This window comes from Spermophilus citellus, assembly GCF_964194105.1.
Source record: "Spermophilus citellus genome assembly, chromosome: 11".
In the NCBI taxonomy this organism is placed as follows: domain Eukaryota; kingdom Metazoa; phylum Chordata; class Mammalia; order Rodentia; family Sciuridae; genus Spermophilus; species Spermophilus citellus.
In genome coordinates this window covers 81,510,616-81,525,579 of record NC_138192.1, presented here as the reverse complement: position 1 = coordinate 81,525,579, position 14,964 = coordinate 81,510,616, and the positions used below count along the sequence as shown (strand labels likewise).

Genomic DNA, 14,964 nt, shown 5'->3' with positions numbered 1-14,964 from the left:
AATTTACTTCTGTTTCTCAATGGTTCAAAGCACTCTGGTATAAAATATTCCCAGTGATATATAATATTATGAGTAGAGCATTCAAAGGTCTGAAACGAACCACTCACATGTGGATAGATACCGGTGAAGTGAGACAGGAAAAGAAGAATAGGAAGTGGTCAGAAGACATGGAAAGAAAACTAGAGTGAAAGAAAATGCTGAAGGCTGCTTCTTCAGTAATGTTCTCTCCCTATGCTATCCCATCTCATCACTGGGATGAAATACCTAACAGACTTTAAAACCCATTTAGAAGGCACTGAAGTCCCTGTGCAATTAGTACAATGTTATTGAGGGCAGAGCTTTTTCATAGTCTTTCTTCCCCATCTAGGAGAATAGCTTATAAAATTTAAAAGTTTAAAATAATAGGTGATGTGTAACCAACGTGATTCTGCAATCTGCATTTGGGGTAAAATTGGGGGTTCATAACCCACTTCAATCTAATGTATGAAATATGATATGTCAAGAGCTTTGTAATGTTGTGAACAACCAATAAAAAAAATAAAAAAAAAATTTAAAAAATAAAATAATAGGTGACTAGAATTAGAAGTGTGTGTATGTGCATGTGCATGTGTGTGTATACATATATATATAGTTTAGTAAGGGCCAGTGACCCTATTTTGAGGTTGTTATGGCTATTTCTTTCATCCTTAGGATATATTATATTAAATATTTCTTATTTGTCATTCTTCAGGTGGACCTGTAATCGACCTACCTTTAGAATATACAGAAGTTGTCAAATACAGAGCAGGTACATCTGTGAAGCTCAGAGCAGGCATTTCTGGCAAACCTGAGCCTACAATTGAGTGGTATAAAGATGACAAAGAATTGCAAACCAATGCACTGGTGTGTGTTGAAAATACCACTGACCTCGCATCTATACTCATCAAAGATGCCAACCGCCTTAATAGTGGAAGCTACGAATTAAAACTAAGGAATGCTATGGGCTCAGCCTCGGCCACTATCAGAGTACAGATCCTTGGTAGGTATTCAATACAGGCCAATGTCATATTTTGTTTGCCTAAAATGTAGTAATTTAAAATTAATAGACTTTTAGAAGCACTAACATATCATCTTATTCTTTCATTGGCAGACAAACCAGGACCTCCAGGTGGACCAATTGAATTTAAAACTGTCACTGCTGAAAAGATAACACTTCTCTGGCGGCCCCCAACTGACGATGGTGGTGCAAAAATCACTCACTACATTGTAGAAAAGCGTGAGACAAGCCGTGTCGTGTGGTCTATGGTGGCTGAAAATTTGGAAGAGTGCATCATCACAACCACCAAAATTATCAAAGGAAATGAATACATCTTCCGGGTTCGAGCTGTAAACAAATATGGAATTGGCGAGCCACTGGAATCTGATCCGGTGGTAGCTAAGAATGCATTTGGTAAGATAGGATTTATTTCATTAGAAAACCAAAAATCATGAGAAGTTTAAGGATAAACTATTCTGCTAGACTATGAATGCTTTCTTAAAATGATTTGCTTTTGTGTCGCATCATATCTTAATGTTATATCTTTTAACAGGGTAGAAAATATAATAAATTAATATTCTTAGACAGGATTCAAAGATCAGAATATAGAATTTATGAGTAATGTTGATCCTGCAAACTCATTTGCTTTTCCTTTCTAAATAGTTACACCTGGGCCACCAAGCATACCAGAGGTGACAAAGACTACCAAGAATTCAATGACTGTTGTCTGGAACAGGCCAATTGTAGATGGTGGTAGTGAAATAAGTGGCTATTTCCTTGAAAAACGAGACAAGAAGAGTCTAGCTTGGTTTAAAGTGCAAAAGGAGACGATCCGTGACACCAGACAGAAAGTGACAGGACTCACAGAAAACAATGACTATCAATACCGAGTTTGTGCTGTAAATGCTGCTGGACTGGGTCCATTTTCTGAACCATCTGACTTCTACAAAGCTGCTGATCCTATTGGTAAGTGTTCTTACATGCAGCAGTAGCATCTTTTGTGTGAATAAATTGTATATGATTGTGTAATTACCATTTTATGAATGGTCATTCCAGATCCTCCAGGCCCACCTGCCAAGATAAGAATTGCAGATTCAACAAAGTCATCCATCACTCTTGGCTGGAGTAAACCTGTCTATGATGGGGGCAGTGCTATTACTGGATATGTTGTTGAGATGAGACAAGGAGAGGAAGAGGAATGGACCATTGTTTCTACCAGAGGAGAGGTCAGAACCACAGAATATGTAGTGTCTAACCTGCAACCTGGAGTCAATTACTATTTCCAGGTATCTGCAGTAAACTGCGCTGGACAAGGAGAACCTATACAAATGACAGAGCCTGTACAAGCTAAAGATATACTTGGTATGTACAACTGGTGTGATTGTGTTTTTATCATTTTATTAGAGTATTTCCAAGAAAAGATTCACTTTCTTGCTTTTAAAATTCACTGTTCCTGTCCGTTTTGTGTCTACAGAGGAACCAGAGATCGACCTAGATGTGGCTCTAAGAACCTCTGTTATAGCTAAAGCTGGCGAGGATGTCCAAGTGTTGATTCCCTTTAAAGGCAGACCTCCACCTACTGTCACCTGGAGAAAAGATGAGAAGAATCTTGGCAGTGATGCCAGATACAACATTCAAAATACTGATTCGTCTTCGTTGCTCACTATTCCTCAAGTTACTCGCAATGATACAGGAAAATATGTTCTGACAATAGAAAATGGGGTGGGTCAACCTAAGTCTTCAACTGTGAGTGTTAAAGTGCTCGATACACCAGCTGCCTGCCAGAAACTACAGGTTAAACATGTTTCTCTAGGCACAGTCACTTTGCTCTGGGATCCTCCGCTCATTGATGGAGGCTCTCCCATAATTAATTACGTTATTGAAAAGAAAGATGCCACCAAGAGAACATGGTCTGTTGTGTCGCACAAATGTTCCAGTACAACCTTTAAGGTAACAGATTTGTCAGAGAAAACACCATTCTTCTTCAGAGTTCTTGCAGAAAATGAAATTGGAATCGGGGAACCCTGTGAAACCACAGAGCCAGTGAAGGCTGCTGAAGTACCCGCACCTATTCGCGATCTCTCAATGAAAGACTCAACAAAGACATCTGTTATCCTGAACTGGACCAAACCTGACTTTGATGGTGGGAGTGTCATCACAGACTATGTTGTGGAAAGGAAAGGGAAAGGCGAACAGGCATGGTCCCATGCCGGCATAAGCAAGACATGCGAAATCGAGATAGGCCAACTTAGAGAACAGTCAGTCCTGGAATTCAGGGTGTTTGCTAAAAATGAGAAAGGGCTGAGTGATGCCGTCACTATTGGGCCAATTACAGTGAAAGAACTTGTAATCACACCTGAGGTCGACCTGTCAGAAATCCCTGGGGCACAAATCTCAGTGAGAATTGGGCATAATGTACACCTTGAACTACCTTATAAAGGAAAACCCAAACCATCTATCAGTTGGCTAAAAGATGGTTTGCCACTGAAAGAAAGTGAATATGTTCGCTTCAGTAAAACTGAAAACAAAATAACCTTGAATATTAAGAATGTCAAGAAGGAACATGGAGGAAAATACACTGTTATTCTTGATAATGCAGCGTGTAGAAATTCTTTCCCCATTACAGTCATCACCCTCGGCCCACCATCCAAGCCCAAAGGACCCATTCGATTTGATGAAATTAAAGCTGACAGTGTCATCATGTCATGGGATGTACCTGACGATGATGGAGGAGGAGAAATCACTTGTTACAGCATCGAGAAGCGGGAAGCTTCACAAACTAACTGGAAGATGGTATGTTCAAGTGTTGCCAGGACCACTTTCAAAGTTCCTAATCTGGTCAAAGATGCTGAATACCAGTTTAGAGTTAGGGCAGAAAACAGATATGGAGTCAGCGAACCACTTGTCTCAAGCATTATTGTGGCAAAACACCAGTTCAGGATTCCTGGGCCCCCAGGAAAGCCAGTTATATACAATGTGACTTCTGATGGCATGTCACTAACTTGGGATGCACCAGTTTATGATGGCGGTTCCGAAGTTACTGGATTCCATGTGGAAAAGAAAGAAAGAAATAGCATCCTCTGGCAAAGAGTGAATACATCACCAATATCTGGAAGAGAATACAGAGCTACTGGACTAATAGAAGGCCTGGATTACCAATTCCGTGTGTACGCTGAAAATTCTGCTGGCCTAAGCTCACCAAGTGACCCAAGCAAATTTACCTTAGCTGTTTCCCCAGTGGGTAAGTAACTATTATTCAAATATATTTAATTAAGCAATCAAATGTATTAATACAAGTAAAATCAAACACTGCTTTCTTTCCATGTGTTACCTTCTTCCTATCTTGTGACTAGACAACTGGTGAGGTAAAGCAAGAGGAATAATTTTAAGTCAGTCTAATAAAGTAATTTAAAGTTCTTTTTAGACTAAGAAGCAGAAAGTTAAAATTAATGAGTAAAATGTGTTGGGGAAATTATTCATGTAATTTTTCTTCTCTTGAGTAAGAACTGGTTACAGATATAATGAGGCACTTAACTTCCTTATGATTTTTCAGACCCACCTGGCACTCCTGACTACATTGATGTCACCCGGGAAACCATCACTCTTAAATGGAACCCACCACTGCGTGACGGAGGCAGTAAGATTGTGGCCTACAGCATTGAGAAACGGCAAGGGGAAGATCGCTGGGTTAGATGCAACTTCACCGATGTCAGTGAATGTCAGTACACAGTTACAGGGCTTAGTCCTGGAGATCGGTACGAGTTCAGAATAATTGCAAGAAATGCTGTTGGAACCATTAGCCCACCCTCACAGTCTTCTGGCATTATTATGACAAGAGATGAAAATGGTAAGCATTTACAACACTTTCAGTGTCACTAAGAGCGTTTTACACTTTAAAAAAAAATAGTTTTGGCCCCTGGTCTATAAAAGGAGAACAGAAACATCATTTCATAGAGATTACCCAAGAATGTTATATAGATGAATTAGATATTTCCTCCCTTTTAAATGAAGAGAAGAAAAACCATAACTGAAATCAGTGCTTTTTACAATGTCTATTATTTCATTTATTCCCATATAAAGATCATGCAAGTGATCTAGCTTTGTAATTTTAGCCACTTATAATAATTGAAAAAGAGCCCCAAGAAGAGGTGTCCATCTGTACTGGAGTTATTAAAATACAACATATAACCAACCACACAGTAATCACCTTGCTTTAGGTACAGCCAAAGGCCTCTTGCACGAACCTGTTTGAACATGCAGCCCTATCTGGAAGTAAATGACCTGTAAAGGTTTCATTTATAATGATGGGAAGATATTTGACCCCATAATCTAAATGTCATTATCAGTCCTACTTTTAAAATAGTCTGGTAGCACAGAATTCATTGCCTTGCCAGGCTTTAGGATGAAAAATATGTTGATGTATTTCTTTATAAAGCAACGCTAACATGCAATATCTCCATTTCTTTTATAGTTCCACCAACAGTAGAGTTTGGCCCCGAGTACTTCGATGGTCTCATTATTAAGTCTGGAGAGAGCCTTAGAATTAAAGCTTTGGTTCAAGGAAGACCAGTACCTCGAGTAACTTGGTTCAAAGATGGAGTCGAAATAGAAAAGAGGATGAATATGGAAATAACTGACGTCCTTGGATCCACCAGCCTCTTTGTTAGAGATGCTAATCGGGACCATCGTGGTGTATATACAGTGGAAGCCAAAAATGTATCTGGCTCCACAAAAGCAGAAATTACAGTGAAAGTGCAAGGTAGTTTTAAAATAATTTATTAATGTTACAATTTATGGGACTAAGATTAAGGACATACCTAATTGTATTTTAATGAAGAGGAAAAAGAAACTAACTCTTAACACTTTTTCTTACAGATACACCAGGAAAAGTAGTTGGGCCCATAAGATTCACCAATATTACTGGTGAGAAGATGACCCTGTGGTGGGACGCACCACTCAATGATGGCTGTGCTCCTGTCACCCACTACATCATTGAAAAAAGGGAAACAAGCAGACTTGCTTGGGCATTGATTGAAGATAAATGTGAAGCCCATAGTTACACTGCCATTAAATTAATAAATGGCAACGAATACCAATTCCGTGTTTCTGCAGTTAACAAGTTTGGTGTTGGCAGGCCACTTGACTCTGACCCGGTGGTTGCCCAAATACAATACAGTAAGTTTCCATTTTTACTAAATGGTACTCTGTCATAATACCAACTTCCCAAGCAAATGTGTCTAACTGTCTTGAGTTTTTCCCCCGCTTTTGCAGCTGTTCCCGATGCCCCTGGCACTCCAGAACCTAGCAACGTAACAGGCAACAGCATTACATTGACATGGGCAAGACCAGAATCAGATGGTGGCAATGAGATTCAACACTACATCCTTGAAAGGAGAGAAAAGAAAAGCACAAGATGGGTGAAAGTGATCAGCAAACGACCCATCTCCGAGACGAGATACAAAGTCACTGGTCTGACAGAAGGCAACGAATACGAATTCCATGTCATGGCTGAAAACGCGGCAGGAGTAGGACCTGCAAGTGCTATCTCAAGACTCATTAAATGTAGAGAGCCTGTGAACCCACCAAGTGCTCCCACCGTGGTCAAAGTGACAGACACATCAAAGACAACTGTGAGCTTAGAATGGTCCAGACCAGTCTTTGATGGTGGCCTGGAAATAATTGGGTACATCATAGAAATGTGCAAAGCTGACTTAGGAGACTGGCACAAGGTGAACACAGAGGCCTGCGTGAAAACAAGATACACAGTTACTGATCTACAAGCAGGTGAAGAATACAAGTTCCGGGTTAGTGCTATCAATGGTGCTGGGAAAGGAGACAGCTGTGAAGTGACTGGCACAATTAAAGCCGTTGACCGATTAACAGCTCCAGAGTTAGACATCGATGCAAACTTCAAGCAGACTCACATTGTTAGAGCTGGGGCCAGTATTCGCCTCTTCATTGCCTTCCAGGGTAGACCTACTCCTACAGCTGTGTGGAGCAAGCCAGACTCTAACCTTAGCATTCGGGCTGATATCCACACGACAGACTCCTTCAGCACCCTCACTATAGAAAACTGCAACAGAAATGATGCAGGGAAATACACCCTTACTGTGGAAAACAACAGTGGTAGTAAGTCCATCACATTCACTGTCAAGGTGCTAGACTCTCCAGGACCACCTGGTCCAATTGCCTTCAAGGACGTAACCCGGGGATCTGTCACACTCATGTGGGATGCTCCTCTCCTTGATGGCGGTGCCCGAATCCATCACTACGTGGTGGAGAAACGAGAAGCAAGTCGCCGCAGCTGGCAGGTTATCAGTGAAAAATGTACTCGCCAGATCCTCAAGGTCAGTGACCTGGCAGAAGGCGTTCCATACTATTTCCGTGTTTCTGCAGAAAATGAGTATGGTATTGGTGAACCCTATGAAATGCCAGAACCCATCGTGGCCACAGAACAGCCTGCTCCACCTAGGAGACTTGATGTTGTCGACACCAGCAAATCCTCTGCAGTCTTAGCTTGGCTTAAACCTGATCATGATGGAGGCAGCCGGATCACTGGCTACCTTCTTGAAATGAGACAAAAAGGTTCTGACTTCTGGGTTGCAGCTGGTCACACCAAACAGCTGACTTTCACAGTTGAGCACCTGTTGGAGAACACTGAATATGAATTCCGGGTGAAGGCCAAGAATGACGCTGGCTATAGTGAACCCAGGGAAGCCTTCTCATCTGTCATCATCAAGGAGCCTCAAATTGAGCCTACGGCAGATCTCACTGGAATTACCAATCAGCTCATAACTTGCAAAGCAGGAAGCACATTTACCATCGATGTGCCAATCAGTGGTCGTCCTGCACCCAAAGTAACATGGAAACTGGAAGAAATGAGACTTAAGGAGACTGATCGAATGAGTATCACAACAACAAAAGACAGGACCACCCTGTCTGTAAAGGACAGCATGAGAGGTGACTCTGGCAGATACTTCTTGACCCTGGAAAACACGGCTGGTGTTAAAACATTTACTGTCACAGTTGTGGTCATTGGAAGACCAGGTCCAGTGACTGGCCCCATTAAAGTCTCATCTGTGTCGGCCGAATCATGTGTCCTGTCATGGGCAGAACCTAAAGATGATGGAGGCACCGAAATTACTAATTACATAGTTGAAAAGCGTGAGTCAGGTACAACAGCTTGGCAGCTCATCAATTCCAGTGTCAAGCGCACTCAGATTAAAGTCACTCATCTCACAAAATACATGGAATATTCCTTCCGTGTCAGTTCAGAGAACAGATTTGGTGTCAGCAAGCCTGTAGAATCAGCACCAATAGTTGCTGAGCATCCATTTGGTAAGAAAAATTAAAATCATACTTCAAAGTCTCATTTATTAAATATTTCCACTGAATTTTGTAAAACCATATTCACATTTGATGCCTTTGTTTATATTCAGTCCCACCAAGTGCTCCTACCAGACCTGAAGTGTACTATGTGTCTGCCAATGCCATGTCAATTCGCTGGGAAGAACCCTACCATGACGGTGGCAGTAAAATCATTGGCTACTGGGTTGAAAAGAAAGAACGTAACACCATCCTTTGGGTGAAGGAAAACAAAGTGCCATGTTTGGAGTGCAACTATAAAGTGACTGGTTTAGTCGAAGGGCTGGAATACCAGTTCAGAACCTATGCACTCAATGCTGCTGGTGTTAGCAAGGCCAGTGAAGCTTCAAGACCTATCATGGCTCAAAACCCAGTCGGTATGTAGATAAAAATCAGGGGTTTGCATTTGTCTTTTGCTATTATTGGTAAACTCGGAGAACTCGGTTATAATTTTAACCTTATTTTTCATCTCTTCTAGATGCACCAGGCAGACCAGAAGTGACAGATGTCACACGATCCACAGTATCACTGATTTGGTCTGCCCCGGTGTACGATGGAGGCAGCAAAGTCGTGGGCTACATCATAGAGCGTAAGCCAGTCAGCGAGGTTGGAGATGGCCGCTGGCTGAAGTGTAACTATACCATTGTGTCTGACAATTTCTTCACCGTGACTGCTCTCAGTGAAGGAGACACTTATGAATTCCGTGTGTTGGCCAAGAATGCAGCAGGTGTAATTAGCAAAGGGTCAGAATCCACAGGCCCCATCACTTGCCGAGATGAATATGGTAAGAAATAGTCAACGTTCTCCTTTAAATTATCACAATTTATGTGGGAGTAAACCCAGATATTCATTCACATCTCTTTTGCGTATTGACAGCTCCACCCAAGGCCGAACTGGATGCCCGATTACAGGGTGACCTGGTTACCATCAGAGCAGGTTCAGATCTTGTTCTTGACGCCGCAGTTGGTGGCAAACCTGAACCCAAAATTATCTGGACCAAAGGAGATAAAGAATTAGATGTCTGTGAAAAAATCTCTATGCAGTACACTGGCAAACGAGCCACTGCTGTGATCAAGTTCTGTGACAGGAGTGACAGTGGAAAATATACCTTAACGGTGAAGAATGCCAGTGGGACCAAGGCCGTGTCTGTCATGGTCAAAGTACTTGGTAAGCATGGTACCAGTTCTTGAACTGTTACAGCATTTTCTCAGGTGAACGGAAAGAATGGTCTTCATCAAGGCTTATCACACATCTGTTTCAGATTCCCCTGGCCCCTGTGGAAACCTCACTGTCAGCAGAATAACCGAGGAGAAATGCACTTTATCCTGGAGCCTTCCTCAAGAAGATGGAGGAGCAGAAATAACTCACTACATCGTAGAGCGCCGTGAGACTAGCAGGCTCAACTGGGTGATCGTGGAAGGCGAATGCCCCACTCTATCCTATGTAGTTACCAGACTCATCAAGAACAATGAGTACACATTCCGAGTGAGGGCAGTAAACAAATATGGCCCTGGTGTGCCTGCTGAATCAGAGCCAATTGTAGCCAGAAACTCATTCAGTGAGTATTAACACTTTTAAACACTTTGGTGACCAAAACATAATAGGATCAGGAAGGGGGGAGAGGGGGAAAGGGCACTCATGGTAATAGTGATTGTGTTCAATTCTGATCATCATCCTTATTTCCATACAATACAAACAGCTATTCCATCACAACCTGGCATCCCTGAAGAAGTCGGGGCTGGCAAAGAGCACATCATTATCCAGTGGACAAAACCTGAATCTGATGGTGGCAACGACATCAGCAACTACCTAGTAGACAAACGTGAGAAGAAGAGCCTGCGCTGGACACGTGTCAACAAGGACTATGTGGTATATGACACCAGGCTGAAGGTGACCAGCCTGATGGAAGGTTGTGACTACCAGTTCCGAGTCACGGCAGTGAATGCTGCTGGGAACAGTGAACCCAGCGAAGCTTCCAACTTCATTACATGCAAAGAACCATCATGTGAGTTCTAAGAATCATACGTTAACCTAATGCCCATCAAAACCATTGACAAATAATTGTCCAACATGCCATTCCAAAGAGCTTGTAAAATTTATGAAATGTACATGCCTAGAAAAGTGTATGTTAGTCTAAGTATATCTTAGATACAGGCTAGACAGAGAACCCTGTACTTCTGTTGGTCAGTTAGAATTAGTGTTGCTAATAAATTATTACCTAAATTATCAGTGTTGATAAATTATTGCAGCATTTTTTCCAATTTGTGAAAAAGAAATTAGTCTGCTATCAATATGAAAAATATGTTTTGTAAATCTTTGTAAGAGTGCATTATAGTGGAAACTACTGAAAAGAAAAAAGTCAAGTCCCTTTTGAAAAGAGGCCCAAGAGGAGTATAAAATTTCTAATATTTAATAAGTTACTCATAAAATAATTGTTATGAGAGCTTCAAAACTAAGAGACAAATCCTTTTACAGAGGTTGAGCCCAAGAGCTCAAAGGAATAATTCATTGGGACTGAATGGAGGGATGAGGAAACAGATTCCTGTATTCAATAGAAACATAGAGGTGACAAATGATATAAACCGTGAAAGAGAGCAACTAAAGAAAGTCCCCACAAACAGCTAAGCCCACTGTTTAACCTAAGAGAGAATACAATCAGCTAGCCAAAGTACTATGGAAGAAACATCTAACTTCCTGAAGCAATCTGATTATTAAAATAATATTAGTGATTATGTGGCATATATAGCTGTCCTGTAATATCAGAAAAGCCCAGTTACAAAGCTGGTCTCGCTGAATATGAACAAAGGGCAATAATGCCTGTGTGAATCTAGAAAACCAAAATTACAATTCTCAAAGTTTCCTTATTTGTATAATATCTATATCCCACTTCTTAAATTCCACAGATACCCCTGGACCACCTTCTGCTCCAAGAATTGTGGATACCACCAAGCGCAGCATTAGTTTGGCATGGACCAAGCCCATGTATGACGGTGGTGCTGACATCATTGGATATGTTCTTGAAATGCAAGAGAAGGACACCGATCAGTGGTACCGAGTACATACCAATGCCACGATAAGAAATACTGAATTCACCGTGCCAGACCTTAAAATGGGCCAGAAATATTCCTTCCGAGTTGCAGCTGTGAACGTGAAGGGTATGAGTGAATACAGCGAAACAATCGCCGAAATTGAGCCGGTGGAAAGACTAGGTATTTATAATGAAAGCTTTTAAATGAATTAATTTCTCATTATACCTGTTCATGAATTAATTAAATTTTGATATTTACTTTCTAGAAATACCAGATCTTGAGCTTGCAGATGATCTAAAGAAGACTGTGACCCTCAGAGCTGGGGCCACGTTGCGCCTAATGGTGTCTGTATCTGGAAGACCACCTCCCGTCATCACATGGAGCAAAAAGGGGATTGACCTTGCAAACCGGGCAATTATTGACAACACTGAGAGCTATTCTTTACTTATTGTGGACAAAGTTAATCGATATGATGCTGGAAAATATACAATTGAAGCAGAAAATCAATCTGGCAAGAAATCAGCAACAGTCCTTGTTAAAGTATACGGTAAGTCTTAAAATTGAGCACACCGTGAGTAGTTTCTCTAAAAAGGCTCTTTGACTATGATTGATCACTTCTTTAGAGAAGACCTGTGTTGATTATATTTTCCTTTCCCCAACCCCAAATTTATCAACCAATCAGGCAAAGAGGAAATATGGATCTTTTATTCTATTTTTTAGATACTCCTGGTCCTTGTCCATCAGTGAAAGTTAAGGAAGTTTCAAGAGATTCTGTGACTATTACTTGGGAAATTCCCACAATTGATGGTGGTGCTCCAGTCAACAACTACATCATTGAGAAACGTGAAGCTGCCATGAGAGCATTCAAAACAGTCACTACCAAGTGCAGCAAGACACTTTACCGCATTTCTGGACTTGTAGAAGGAACCATGTACTATTTCAGAGTCCTGCCAGAAAACATTTATGGTATTGGAGAACCTTGCGAAACATCTGATGCAGTCCTAGTCTCAGAAGTGCCATTGGTGCCTACAAAGCTAGAGGTGGTTGATGTCACCAAATCCACTGTCACTCTCGCCTGGGAAAAACCACTCTATGATGGTGGTAGCCGACTCACTGGATACGTTCTTGAGGCCTGCAGAGCTGGCACAGAGAGATGGATGAAGGTCGTCACCCTAAAGCCCACGGTGCTAGAGCATACTGTTATTTCCTTAAATGAAGGTGAACAGTATCTATTCAGAGTGAGGGCACAAAATGAGAAAGGTGTGTCAGAACCAAGAGAGATCGTCACAGCTGTGACTGTACAAGATCTCAGGGGTATGTACTAAATAGCCAAAAAATAACAATAGTAAAATAAAATGAAAACATTTAGAGTCAATAACACTTTATTGTTAGAAATAAAGTCTAAAACTAAATGCCCAATTTCTCTCTCATAGTGTTGCCAACAATTGATCTTTCTACAATGCCTCAAAAGACCATCCATGTCCCTGCTGGCAGACCCATAGAGCTGGTGATTCCTATTGCTGGACGTCCACCTCCTACTGCTTCCTGGTTCTTTGCTGGTTCTAAACTGAGAGAATCAGAGCGTGTCACAGTTGAAACGCACACTAAAGTAACTAAATTAACCATCCGTGAAACTACCATAAGAGATACTGGAGAGTATACACTTGAATTAAAGAATGTTACTGGAACTACTTCAGAGACCATTAAAGTTATCATTCTTGGTAAGAATGTGTGACAAAGATACAAGAAAGTTGTTGATGTTCAGTCACCCCATTTTGATTTGAAGTGAAAATTAATTTCCTGGATTTCTTTTTCTTTTTAGACAAGCCTGGTCCACCAACTGGGCCCATCAAAATTGATGAAATTGATGCTACATCAGTTACCATTTCCTGGGAACCCCCTGAATTGGATGGTGGTGCTCCATTGAGCGGCTACATAGTGGAACAACGCGATGCTCACCGTCCAGGATGGCTGCCAGTTTCTGAATCAGTGACTAGACCAACATTTAAATTTACCAGACTCACTGAAGGAAATGAGTATGTGTTCCGGGTGGCTGCAACAAACCGCTTCGGGATTGGCTCTTACTTGCAGTCTGAGGTCATAGAGTGCCGCAGCAGCATCAGTAAGTCCTCGCAGCCTTCTACCACTCTCCCTGCCACTGATTATGAATGTTAACAAACAAGAATTGGTTTCCAGTGTGCCCTGATGAGATGAAAACTGGCTCATAAAATTAACTCCGGGATCTAAGGTTTCTAAGCCTCCTTTTAACATGATTTCTTTTTTAAATGTCTTCATTCTTATAAAAGAGAAGAGGGGAATTAGAAAAGGAGCATGGAAAAAGGAAGAAATGGAGGAAGAGAAGAAAGACAGAACCATCAAGCTGTTATAATAAGAAAAAATAGAGTGCATGCATAAAGTTTATAAATTGAAGAAAATGAGGAACAGAAAAAAAGTACAAAAGTGAAAGCATTGGGAAAAATATTCACAAGTGTTTCTAATATACCATTTAAAATGCCAAAACATTAAAATGAGTCTTTAATTTATTCTCAATGCCATGTTGTGTTTACCTCTGTCTTTCTGTAGGCATTCCTGGACCCCCAGAAACATTACAGGTATTTGATGTCTCCCGTGATGGCATGACACTTACTTGGTATCCACCTGAAGATGATGGCGGCTCCCAAGTGACTGGATATATCGTGGAACGGAAAGAAGTGAGAGCAGATCGATGGGTCCGTGTAAATAAAGTACCAGTGACAATGACACGGTACCGCTCCACTGGCCTTATTGAAGGCTTAGAATATGAACACCGTGTCACCGCCATTAATGCAAGAGGGACTGGAAAACCAAGTCGTCCTTCCAAACCCATCGTTGCCATGGATCCGATCGGTAAATAACATTTTGTATAAGTCAAGCTTATTGAGATAGAATTTATATGTAGTAAAATTCATCCTTCTGAAGCATGTAGTTCTATGAGTTCTGAAAAATGTGCTGTTTTGGAATCACCACCATAATTAAACTACAGGAAATAGAATACAAAGATTTAGAAAACAAAAAAAATAGTCTAATGCTAATAGTCCATACATCAACAACTCAACTGAATGTGTTAGATAGCATGGCTAATTTTCAGTTTTGCAGCAACTTTAACAAGTATGTTTTTGTTTTATTCTTCTTCCCAGCTCCACCAGGAAAGCCACAAAATCCAAGAGTAACTGATACAACAAGGACATCGGTCTCCCTAGCCTGGAGTGTTCCAGAAGATGAAGGAGGATCTAAGGTCACAGGGTACTTGATTGAAATGCAAAAAGTAGATCAACATGAATGGACCAAATGCAATACCACCCCAACCAAGATTCGGGAGTATACTCTAACACACCTACCTCAGGGCGCTGAATACAGATTCCGTGTCCTAGCTTGTAATGCTGGTGGACCTGGGGAGCCTGCTGAGGTACCAGGAACTGTCAAAGTTACGGAGATGCTTGGTAAGACATGTGATCATTTACTTTCTGCTACTCCTACCTTAAGACTTATTAAGTCACATTTAAAAAAAAAAAATCT

At 41.2% G+C, this 14,964-nt stretch overlaps 1 protein-coding gene across 1 annotated transcript in view; it reads left to right on the top strand.

The window, feature by feature from the left end:
* The window catches only part of TTN (titin), a 266,424-nt gene that overhangs the window by 237,277 nt on the left and 14,183 nt on the right, over positions 1-14,964 (top strand). The window contains exons 299-319 of the mRNA XM_081261924.1: positions 731-1,018; positions 1,130-1,429; positions 1,679-1,981; positions 2,072-2,377; positions 2,490-4,256; positions 4,569-4,862; positions 5,487-5,774; positions 5,891-6,190; positions 6,287-8,353; positions 8,455-8,757; positions 8,859-9,164; positions 9,257-9,547; positions 9,642-9,938; positions 10,080-10,385; positions 11,284-11,589; positions 11,675-11,956; positions 12,130-12,723; positions 12,843-13,130; positions 13,232-13,531; positions 13,993-14,295; positions 14,586-14,888. Of these exons, the coding sequence (XP_081118050.1) occupies positions 731-1,018; positions 1,130-1,429; positions 1,679-1,981; positions 2,072-2,377; positions 2,490-4,256; positions 4,569-4,862; positions 5,487-5,774; positions 5,891-6,190; positions 6,287-8,353; positions 8,455-8,757; positions 8,859-9,164; positions 9,257-9,547; positions 9,642-9,938; positions 10,080-10,385; positions 11,284-11,589; positions 11,675-11,956; positions 12,130-12,723; positions 12,843-13,130; positions 13,232-13,531; positions 13,993-14,295; positions 14,586-14,888 (9,792 nt within the window). The remainder of the gene's footprint in view (positions 1-730; positions 1,019-1,129; positions 1,430-1,678; positions 1,982-2,071; positions 2,378-2,489; positions 4,257-4,568; positions 4,863-5,486; positions 5,775-5,890; positions 6,191-6,286; positions 8,354-8,454; positions 8,758-8,858; positions 9,165-9,256; positions 9,548-9,641; positions 9,939-10,079; positions 10,386-11,283; positions 11,590-11,674; positions 11,957-12,129; positions 12,724-12,842; positions 13,131-13,231; positions 13,532-13,992; positions 14,296-14,585; positions 14,889-14,964) is intronic.